Source organism: Oncorhynchus tshawytscha, unplaced genomic scaffold (genome assembly GCF_018296145.1).
Source record: "Oncorhynchus tshawytscha isolate Ot180627B unplaced genomic scaffold, Otsh_v2.0 Un_contig_447_pilon_pilon, whole genome shotgun sequence".
Taxonomy (NCBI): domain Eukaryota; kingdom Metazoa; phylum Chordata; class Actinopteri; order Salmoniformes; family Salmonidae; genus Oncorhynchus; species Oncorhynchus tshawytscha.
Genome location: NW_024609818.1, coordinates 283,373 through 294,986, shown reverse-complemented (window position 1 = coordinate 294,986; position 11,614 = coordinate 283,373). Strand labels below are relative to the sequence as shown.

The 11,614-nt window shown below is 44.8% G+C and overlaps 1 protein-coding gene across 1 annotated transcript; it reads right to left on the bottom strand.

The window, feature by feature from the left end:
- Positions 1-5,064: 5,064 nt before the first annotated feature.
- On the bottom strand, positions 5,065-11,374 carry LOC112240682 (micronuclear linker histone polyprotein-like; the record flags this gene model as incomplete). Its single annotated transcript, XM_042318871.1, has 6 exons — positions 5,065-5,850; positions 6,498-6,539; positions 6,635-6,677; positions 7,049-8,445; positions 10,668-10,686; positions 11,112-11,374. Coding segments are annotated over 3 exons (1,134 nt in total), but the record flags the coding sequence as incomplete, so codon positions are not given.
- Positions 11,375-11,614: the final 240 nt, after the last annotated feature.

Sequence of the window (11,614 nt, the reverse complement as noted above, 5' to 3'; positions counted from 1 at the left end):
GTCACCAAACGCCGCCTCCTCGTTTCTCCCATTGGGTCATCCGAAAGCAGGACGCCACTCCCCATACGACTATTGGCTGATCAGAAAACTCTACACTGTAATTGGTTATCCAGTCTGTCAGTTAACAAAAGCGAGTGACGGTACAACAATTGTTCTAATCAGTTACTGGGAATAATCATAATTCTTCTTTCACATATTTTATATATTTCCCTAATGAGAAAATATTAGAAATTCGTTGTATGTTTACAAGCCTGGACAGTAGTGAATGAAACGGTCAGAGAGCACACAACATGTACATAAAAATAAATACGTGTTTGTTTGTTTTCCAAGGCACAATATACATATAAAATAGAACTGGCTAGAGGTTACTATCCTTCTTTATTTTAACAACCATATTCTATATGACTTTTTAAAATGTTATTATAAACTGGATGTTTGGATCATGGATCCTAATTGGACGAGCAGTGTTCCAGAGCCTATGCCTGCTAACATAATGTCATCATGTTCAAGTTGACGTCCGAATCATCTCTTGTACTTATCTCAACTCGCACATATATTCCCTCTTGCTTCTAGCCTAGCATTAAGTTTGGTTTATACAATGACATTGTTGAATAATACTTTCTGATTGGCTTGAAGGGCATTGTAGCGCGTGCTTTATTTAAGCAATAAGAGGAGGTGTGGTGTATGGCCAATATACCACGACTAAGGGTTGTATTTAGGAACGCGGAGTGCATGGAGACAGCCCTTAGCCGTGGTATATTGGCAATATATGATGATGATGCATCAGGCACACGAGGCAGTGCTGTATTCATGATACATCAGGCACACGAGGCAGTGCTGTGTTCATGATGCATCAGGCACACGAGGCAGTGCTGTATTCATGATGCATCAGGCAGACGAGGCAGTGCTGTATTCATGATGCATCAGGCAGACGAGGCAGTGCTGTATTCATGATACATGAGGCAGACGCAGTGCTGTATTCATGATGCATCAGGCAGACGAGGCAGTGCTGTATTCATGATGCATCAGGCACACGAGGCAGTGCTGTATTCATGATGCATCAGGCACACGAGGCAGTGCTGTATTCATGATGCATCAGGCACACGAGGCAGTGCTGTATTCATGATGCATCACTGCCTCTTGTGCCTTTAGTGCTTTTAGAAAATGGTTACCAACATATGAAATATAGTATACAGCCTGGTATGGCAACTGCTCTGCATCTGACCGTAAGGCGCTACAGAGGGTAGTGCGTACGGCCCAGTACATTACTGGGGTCAAGCTTCCTGCCATCCAGGACCTATATAATAGGCAGTGTCAGAGGAAAGGCCATAAAATTGTCATAGACTCCTGCCACCCAAGACATGTTTTCTCTGCTACCGCATGACAACCGGTACCGGAGCGTCAAGTCTAGGACCAAAAGACTCCTTAACAGCTTCTACCCCCAAGCGATAAGACTGCTGAACAATTAATCAAATGGCCACCGGACTATTACATTGATGTATTAGGCCGTACGCACTACCCTCTGTAGTGCCTTGCGGTCGGAGGCCGAGCAGTTGCCATATCAGGTAGTGATGCAACCAGTCAGGGTGCTCTCAATGGTGCAGCTGTAGAACCGTTTGAAGATCTGAGGACCCATGCCAAATATTTTCACTCTCCTGAGGGGGAATAGGTTTTGTTGTGCCCTCTTTACAACTGTCTTGGTGTGCTTGGACCGTGTTAGTTTGTTGGTGATGTGGACACCAAGGAACTTGAAGCTCTCAACCTGCACCACTACAGCCCTGTCGATGAGAATGAGGGTGAGCTCGGTCCTCCTTTTCCTGTAGTCCACAATCATCTCCTTTGTCTTTATCACGTTGAGGGAGAGGTTGTTGTCCTGGCACCACATGGCCAGATCTCTCACCTCCTCCCTATAGGCTGTCTCGTCGTTGTCGGTGATCAGGCCTACCACTGTTTGTCATCGGCAAACTTAATGATGGTGTTGGAAGTCATGCCTGGCCGTACAGTCATGAATGAACAGGGAGTACAGGAGGGGACTGAGCACGCACCCGTGAGGGGCCCCGTATTTAGGATCAGCGTGGCGGATGTGTTGTTACCTACCTTTACCACCTGGGGGCGGCCCGTCAGGAAGTCCAGGATCCAGTTGCAGAGGGAGGTGTTTAGTCCCAGGGTCCTTAGCTTAGTGATGAGCTTGGAGGGCACTATGGTGTTGAACGCTGATCTGTAGTCAATGAATAGAATTCTCACATAGTTGTTCCTTTTGTCCAGGTGGGAAAGGGCAGTGTGGAGTGCAATAGAAATGGCATCATCTGTGAATCTGTTGGGGCCGGTGTGCAAATTGGAGTGGGTCTAGGGTTTCTTGGATAATGGTGTTGATGTGAGCCATGTCCAGCCTTTCAAAGTACTTCATGGCTACAGACGTGGGTGCTACTGGTCGGTAGTCATTTAGGCAGGTTAACTTAGTGTTTGTGGGCACAGGGACTATGGTGGTCTGCTTGAAACATGTTGGTATTACAGACTCAGACAGGGAGAGGTTGAAAATGTCAGTGAAGACACTTGTCAGTTGGTCAGTGCATGCTCAGAGTACACGTCCTGGTAATCCGTCTGGCCCTGCAGCCTTGGGAAGGTTGATCTGTTTAAAGGTCTTACTCACATCGGCTGCGGAGAGCGTGATCACACAGTCGTCCGGAACCAGCTGATGCTCTTTTGAAAAATTGTCGAAAACATTTTTTAATAATTTGAGAGAAAAAAGAATACAGCAATATATATTCATAGTAACAAATAACTCAATGTTACTTCTATCATTTTGATCAGACGCACATATACACACATACTTGTACTTGTACTTGTACTTGTACTTGTCAGCATCTTATGTTTTCTTACTTTGTGTTTTCTCATTTTGGACAGATTTGTAAAAGCCAGTCGTCCTGGATAAATAGCAGACTCATAATCACAAAAATATTACATGACCAAATCAAATTTTATTGGTGAACATACACGTGTTTAGCAGATGTTATTGCGAGTGTAGCGAAATGCTTGTGAAAAAAATAGTTATTCCCAGTTGTATGTAATAACACATAACATTTTCTTGGCTAACAATGTAAAAAAAAAATACTGCAAAGTTTCCTAAGAACTAGAAGTGAGGCGGCCCTCTATGTTGGCGCCATCTTTAGACAGCAGACAGCATAAATAAATCAAATTCTCCTTAGAATAAATACTTTGGTTTAACAAAACGGCAATGAAAATCTCAATCAAATAGTTGGTGTTCTATTTTCTTACATGCATGCAAGGTACAAAGGTACAGAATAGAATCGGTTAAATATCCTTCATGGGTTATTTTAAAAACACCATGAATTGACCTATGTTTCACAACACAGACATGATAGTAATATTATATACATTGAAACTGTAAGAACACATTTAGTTTGATCCCTAAACATCCCATAAAAAAAGGAAGATTAAAAAAAAATGAAAGGGCAATAGACCAACAATACTCAACGGGATATGACCGTAAGATCATGGTTTCAACACACACAACTAATCAACTAGATCGCCACCACCTGAAAGAGATAGGGCTATCCCTTTAAATTACATGCAGTTATTAGTTATCTCTCAACCAAACAGAGCAGACCACTCAGAGGTGCATTTGCCTGTGAGAGGTTGGCCTGTGGTGAGCTGTTTGCCTGTGGTGAGCGGTTTGCCTGTGGTGAGCGGTCGGCCTGTGTCAGCGGTCGGCCTGTGGTGAGCGGTCGGCCTGTGGTGAGCGGTCGGCCTGTGGTGAGCGGTCGGCCTGTGAGCGGTCGGCCTGTGAGCGGTCGGCCTGTGGTGAGCGGTTGGCCTGTGGTGAGCGGTTGGCCTGTGGTGAGCTGGCCTGTGAGCTGTTTGCCTGTGAGCGGTCGGCCTGTGAGCGGTCGGCCTGTGGTGAGCGGTCGGCCTGTGGTGAGCGGTCGGCCTGTGGTGAGCGGTCGGCCTGTGAGCGGTCGGCCTGTGAGCGGTCGGCCTGTGGTGAGCGGTCGGCCTGTGGTGAGCGGTCGGCCTGTGGTGAGCGGTCGGCCTGTGAGCGGTCGGCCTGTGAGCGGTTGGCCAAGGTATGTAGATTGATATTTTTTTCCTGTTTGGTTGTTGTGCACTTCTCTTATTTGCTCATTTTGTAACACTAGCATGCGGAGTCCTTCATTTGGCTACGTTTACCCTTTTATTTACCAGGTGCTTCTGTTTTGCATCAACATTGTGTTTTTGTTTGTTTCTTGACATTGCCATCATTTTGTTAACAGTTACACCGTCTGAACCCTACGAAGACCAAAGATACACACCTATTCAATAAAAGGTCAAAGGTCCACCCTCTCTTTCTGTTCATGCAGACATACCCACTGTGTTACCTCTCAGCCTTCCTGCCCAGACTTTAATCTATTTTACACTTCAGAACTATCCCATCTAGGATTTTCTTTGTGTTAATAACCAGATCTGTACTTATCTTAGGAGGCTTTCTGTTTTCCACCCCTCTCCTGTCCAGTATGCTGTCTATTGTGATACCATTGGAAGTTCTTTGCTAATTCTACTCCTGCCAGTCCCGCTACTCCTGTTCCTGCTATTATTGCTACTCCCGCTGGTACTCCCAATGCTAGTCCTGCAACTCCTACTGCTGACCCTGCTACTCCTGCCATACCTGCTGCTACTACCAATGCTAGTCCATCTAACCCTGCTAGTGCTACCAATGCTACGCCTGCTACTCCTACTAGTACTCCCAATACTTCTTTTATTTCTTCCAATGCTGGTCCGACTGCTGCTCGCGTTACTTCTGTTGGTACTACCAATGCTGGTCCGGCTCTTCCTCTTGATCTCGCTAGCTTTGCTATTCCCAATGCTGGTCCGGTTGCTACTGTTGGTTCCGCTAGGTCTGTTGGTCCCGCTACTCTCACTACTCCTGAGAGTATTAACAATGTAATGGCTGCCGCCAGAAGAGCTGCTGCTGTAGCGCTCCAAGTTGTAGACCTGCTCTTTATCTTCTGGGCTGTGATGTCACTCTGAGCATTCTGGTCCATCTGGGCTGTGATGTCACCTCTGAGCGTTCTGCTCCATCTCGTTGGTGTAGTGCCCCACTTTATTCACCTCCACCATCTCTTCTATCTTCTCCAGCAGCTCTGTGACCTGATTGTGGGCCTCCCTATCGTCATTATTAAATGAGTGATATCTGCCTCCACAGCTGTCGATGAGTGTCTGTAGGTTTTGGTTCGGTTTCACGTAGTCATCCACTGTGTTTCCTCTGAGTCGGGGTGAATCTGCACAGGTGACTAATATCATGGTGTAGTCTGAGGCATCTTGTCCGACGGTCTGCTGGATCCACTTCACAGTGTTCCTCTCGTCCTCTGTCAACCTTACCCCCAGCCGAATCACCAGCAGGAACACATGGGGACCCGGGACTGTCTTGTCCATGATGCATCTGGCTATCTCACTTCTCCTGTCCTCGCCGAGTCCTGGGGTGTCCAACACTTCAATCTTCCTCCCATTTGCCTCCCTACTCTGTTTCTCGCATGCCTTGGTGACTAAAGTGGTTTAAAGGCCTCTCTCCCAAGGATGGTATTTCCTGTGGCACTCTTCCCTGCTCCAACTGGACCAAGCAGAACAATCCTCAGATCAGAGTTATTTAGTTCTTCAGACACTATAGAATAAACAGTTACAGACAGACTTTAAAGGTACACTATACAGATATCGCTCTGCCATTTCCTGGTTGATAAATTGTAATAGTCAGCCTAATTTCAGATTGTGACAAAACAAGTATGTGAGGTGTAGATCAATGGGGTGGGCGACTCCAGTCCTCAAGGGCCTGATTGGGGTCACGCTTTTGCTCCATCCCTAGAAAACAACAGCTGATTAACCAGAATCACTGTGCCGTCTAAACTGCCGTGAAATATATTGTCTCTAAACATTGTATTTTCAGCTGTTTTTAAGCTGGTGTACGAAACAAAGTAAAAGATGCGAAAATGAAACTCCAGAATGGGAAGCCTAGAAATAGGACCTATCTACCGCTTCTTGGACTTGCTTCCAATGAGAATGACAGATCTATAAGTCAAATTTCTATGTGAATTTTGGCGTGGTCTCCCAAAAAGTTACATATTGCACCTTTTAATAGACTTAATGTCCTTTGTTTATCAGCAATATTCAGTGCACAACAAAGGCATTAAAACAATGTATTTCCCCTGACTGTGGACTTGCCAGAATATGGCGTTAAGATAAATGTAAGCACCCTTATTATTATTAATATTGTTCTCACATGTACAAGTGGGGATTGCCTTTTTTCCCCCATATCTCACCCTGAGAGTGGGGGCAAGGAATCAGCTATTATTGATGGTGACCCTGGAGCAGCTAGGTGAGAAATCTGATGTGCCCTAGTCAGCACGGGGATTGGAACCTGTTACTTTTTTGTTACTGGCCCAATGCTCTGAACCGCTAGGCAGCCTGCCGTGTGTGTGAAAAGAGAGCACTGCTCAGTCAATACTTACTGTGGGGAGGTACTGAAATGCTAGCTCTCCTCTTCCTCTCCACTGTTCATATAAAAACAAAGCACATTGTACTGACAACATGCTCTAGTAGATTAAAAATAGATTTCAGAACTTCTCCACAACCCTGACAGACTTACCTGTACCAGACGAAGATGCCATATCTTTCTCCTGGTGGACGCTCTGAAATGACAAACGTCTTTTACCTTCCTATAGTAATCATATAGATTTACACATTAGGTTACTTTAACAATGTGTTCCACGTCACAGCCATCTCTTCGACACAATGAGGGGAGTCCAATGTAGTAACATAACCTGCCCAGTAGATGGCAATATGTATCGTAGGCCTATTCAAACTGAAAGTAGTGACATCACGGATTGTGTAATCTTGATTTATTTTTGTATGTTGCAGTACAGCATGAACAAGATATACAACTGTCTCAATATGATCCTAAATTACAAAGTATTATTGATAAGTTTAAATATTTTTTTTTTATGGAACGCTGCAGTAGCCTATGGTTACCGCGGGAGCAGATGACACATCTAAACGTTACCTCTGTCTTCAAATGAACAAAGTGGTTGTAGGATCTTCTATCCACCCGACTCCGAAACGAAATGAATCCCCACAAAGTCGATGTTCTGTCAACGCATTGAGTCTGAATACAGGGGACATGGGAGGTTCACATTTATTTCCTGTATAACGTTAACCTGTAATGGAATCTCAGACATGTTTGATCATGGTGCATCTAACGCCACACCCATTTTAATAATGGTACAATAAAATATGTTCTATTTAAATTGCATGCAAGGCACAATAGACAAACTAAATGTAATGTTATTTTAAAAACACCCTGAAATGACCCATGTTTCACAACACAAACATAAGAGTAACATTTACATTGTAACTGTAAGAACACCTTTCTTGGGGGTCCCGTAAAAAAAAAAAAAAAGATTGATTTTAATTAGTACTTCAAGTTCCTTCCATAAAGGTATATTGATATTTTTATAATTTGAACATGTACATTTTACATTCGTCTCAACTAGAGAAACAAACACAATTCTTCTGAAAACGATATACTCTCAAGTAGTTTAATAGTTGTTAACCAGATCTGTACTTTTCAGAGGCTTTCTCTTTTCCACCCAGCTCCTTGTAGATTTCGGTGTACGTTTTAGAAAAATCTCTGCAAATGCTACTGCTGCTACTCCTACTATTCCTGCTGGTATTCCCAAAGCCAGTAGTGATGCTCCTACTATTCCTGCTGCTATTCCCAAAGCCAGTCGTGATGCTCCTACTATTCCTGCTGGTATTCCCAAAGCCAGTCGTGATGCTCCTACTATTCCTGCTGGTATTCCCAAAGCCAGTAGTGATGCTCCTACTATTCCTGCTGCTATTCCCAAAGCCAGTCGTGATGCTCCTACTATTCCTGCTGGTATTCCCAAAGCCAGTAGTGATGCTCCTACTATTCCTGCTGGTATTCCCAAAGCCAGTAGTGATGCTCCTACTATTCCTGCTGGTATTCCCAAAGCCAGTAGTGATGCTCCTACTATTCCTGCTGGTATTCCCAAAGCCAGTAGTGATGCTCCTACTATTCCTGCTGGTATTCCCAAAGCCAGTAGTGATGCTCCTACTATTCCTGCTGGTATTCCCAAAGCCAGTAGTGATGCTCCTACTATTCCTGCTGCTATTCCCAAAGCCAGTAGTGATGCTCCTACTATTCCTGCTGCTATTCCCAAAGCCAGTAGTGATACTCCTACTATTCCTGCTGGTATTCCCAAAGCCAGTAGTGATGCTCCTACTGCTGCTGGTACGCCTTCTGTTACTCCTACTCCTGTTGTTCCTCCTTGTACAGCTTCTGTTACTCCTACTCCTAGTAGGCCTTCTGTTACTCCTGTTGCTCCTCCTAGTACGCCTTGTTACTCCTACTCCTGTTGCTCCTCCTAGTACGCCTTGTTACGCCTACTCCTGTTGCTCCTCCTAGTACGCCTTCTGTTACTCCTGTTGCTCCTCCTAGTACGCCTTGTTACTCCTACTCCTGTTGCTCCTCCTAGTACGCCTTCTGTTACTCCTACTCCTGTTGCTCCTCCTAGTACGCCTTCTGTTACTCCTACTCCTGTTGCTCCTCCTAGTACGCCTTCTGTTACTCCTACTCCTGTTGCTCCTCCTAGTACGCCTTCTGTTACTCCTACTCCTGTTGCTCCTCCTAGTACGCCTTCTGTTGCTCCTCCTAGTATGCCTTCTGTTTCTCCTCCTAGTACGCCTTCTGTTGCTCCCGTTGCTCATCCTGGTACTCCTAATGGTAATTCCAAAGCTAGTAGTGATACTCCTACTGCTGCTCCTGCTAGTACGCCTTCTGTTACTCCTCCTGCTGCTCCTGCTCTTTATCTTCCTGCTTCTGCACCTACTCCACCTCCTGCTGCTGCAGCTTTTCCTCCTGCTTCTGCACCTACTCCACCTCCTCCTGCTGCTGCACCTTTTCCTCCTGCTGCTGCACCTTTTCCTCCTGCTGTTTCAGTAGTGTCTGAAGCTGTCCTCTTCCTCCTGCTGCTGCTGCTACTCCTCCTGCTGTTTCAGTAGTGTCTGAAGCTGTCTTCTTCCTCCTCCCGCTGCTGCTACTCCTCCTGCTGTTTCAGTAGTGTCTGAAGCTGTCCTCTTCCTCCTGCTGCTGCTCCTCCTGCTGTTTCAGTATTGTCTGAAGCTGTCCTCTTCCTCCTGCTCCTCCTCCTGCTGTTTCAGTAGTGTGTGAAGCTGTCCTCTTCATCCTGCTGTTTCAGTAGTGTCTGAAGCTGTCTTCTTCCTCCTGCTGTTTCAGTAGTGTCTGAAGCTGTCTTCTTCCTCCTGCTCCTCCTCCTGCTGTTTCAGTAGTGTCTGAAGCTGTCCTCTTCATCCTGCTGTTTCAGTAGTGTCTGAAGCTGTCTTCTTCCTCCTGCTGTTTCAGTAGTGTCTGAAGCTGTCCTCTTCATCCTGCTGTTTCAGTAGTGTCTGAAGCTGTCTTCTTCCTCCTGCTGTTTCAGTAGTGTCTGAAGCTGTCTTCTTCCTCCTGCTGTTTCAGTAGTGTCTGAAGCTGTCCTCTTCATCCTGCTGTTTCAGTAGTGTCTGAAGCTGTCTTCTTCCTCCTGCTGTTTCAGTAGTGTCTGAAGCTGTCCTCTTCATCCTGCTCCTCCTCCTGTTTCAGTAGTGTCTGAAGCTGTCCTCTTCATCCTCTGGACATCCTCACATTGTGTCGTCACAGACTCAGAAGAGAACTCTTCTATAAACACCTGTTTGGTGTTTATAGAACTTATTCATTATCTAATACATTACAACCACTACTCCACTAATGCATTACAACCACTACTCCACTAATACAGCTTCTGCTACTACGTCTTACTGACTGACTGGGGAAACCACTGGGATTATCTATGGACAATGTCTTCCTGAGAAGATGTGTTCTGGGTCCAGGAAACTGGCCCCCAGTAAGACACCAGTAACACTGGCATGCTTAGTACCACGGTTTAATAACATGTCTTCCGTTATCAAATTTATAGAGGTGGTCAAATAATTAGGAAAAGGAGCTAGGAAAGAGAGCTAGGATTATGCAAAGAGTTGTGTGTGGTCGGGATTCTCCACGGCCAGTAGTATTGATTTCAGTGCCAGGCCAGTTGTAGTGACAGACAATCTGCTGTGGGTCTGCAGCTGGATGCATGTTGTTCAGATGGGAATCTCTTCTACACACTGAGTGACAGTTGAGGGGAATCAAATGTAGTAACACAACCTGCCCAGTAGATGGCAATATGTACTGTAGGCCTACGCAAACTCAAAGCAGTGACGTCACGGATTGTGTAATCTTGATCATTGTTTTTATTTTGCAGAACAGCAATGACACAAGATATAAAACTGTCTCAATCAATATAATCCAAAATGACAAAATATTATTGTTGTTAGAAGTTGAAATAATGGCACAGATGCTCTTTTTTTTAATGGAACACTGCAATAGCCAAGGATTACTGCAGGGGACAAATCTAAGCATTATGTCAGTTTGCCTTCAAATTGACAGTGGCTGTAGGATCTTCTATCCAACCGACTCCGGAGAGAAATGGATCCCCACAACGTCAATCTATGTGTTGAGTCTGATTTACAGGGGACATGGGAGGTTCACATTAGTTTCCTCTATAACCCATAATGGAATCTCATACCAGTTTGCTATTGGTGCATCTAACGCCACACCCATTGACTAATGGTACACAACATGTCAATAAAATATATTTTTTATACTTATATTGCATCGAAGGCACCATAGACAAATTCAATTTAATCAGTGATATATTCTTCATTGGTTACTTTAAAAACACCATGAAATTACCCATGTTTCACTACACAAACATGATAGTAACATTTATTCACATTGCAACAAATAATGTTTTTTTGGGGAGGGTCCCTGAACGGTCCATTGAAAATATGACTATAAATAAAAGGGGAGACTGATTTTAAAAAGTACACAAGTTCCTTCCATAAAGGGATCTTGATATACGTTTGTTTTATAATTTGAACATGTACATTTTACATGAGTCTTAACTAGAGAAACAAACATACGATATACTCTCAGGTAGTTTAATTGTTCTTAACCAGATCTGTACTACATTTTTCGAGGCTTTCTCTTTTCCACCTGCCTTTTGTAGATTTCGGCGTAAGTTTTTGAAAAATCTCTGCAAATGCTACTCCTGCAACTGCTGCTACACCTGCTCCTGCTCTTCCTGCTGGTATTCCCAAAGCCAGTACCAATACTCCTGTTGCTGCTCCTCCTGCTACTCCTCCTAGTACTGCTGCTAGTACACCGTCTGTTACTCCTGCTCCTATTTCTGCTCCTCCTTCTCCTGCTACTCCTCCTAGTACTGCTGCTAGTTCACCTTCTGTTACTCCTGCTCCTGTTGCTGCTACTCCTTCTCCTGCTGCTCCTTCTCCTGCTACTCCTAGTACTGCTGCTAGTACACCTTCTGTTGCTCCTTCTGCTCCTCCTCCTGCTGCTCCTCCTCCTGCTGATCCTCCTCCTGCTACTCCTCCTAGTACTGCTGCTAGTTCACCTTCTGTTACTCCTGCTCCTGTTGCTGCTACTCCTTCTCCTCTTGCTACTCCTCCTAGTACT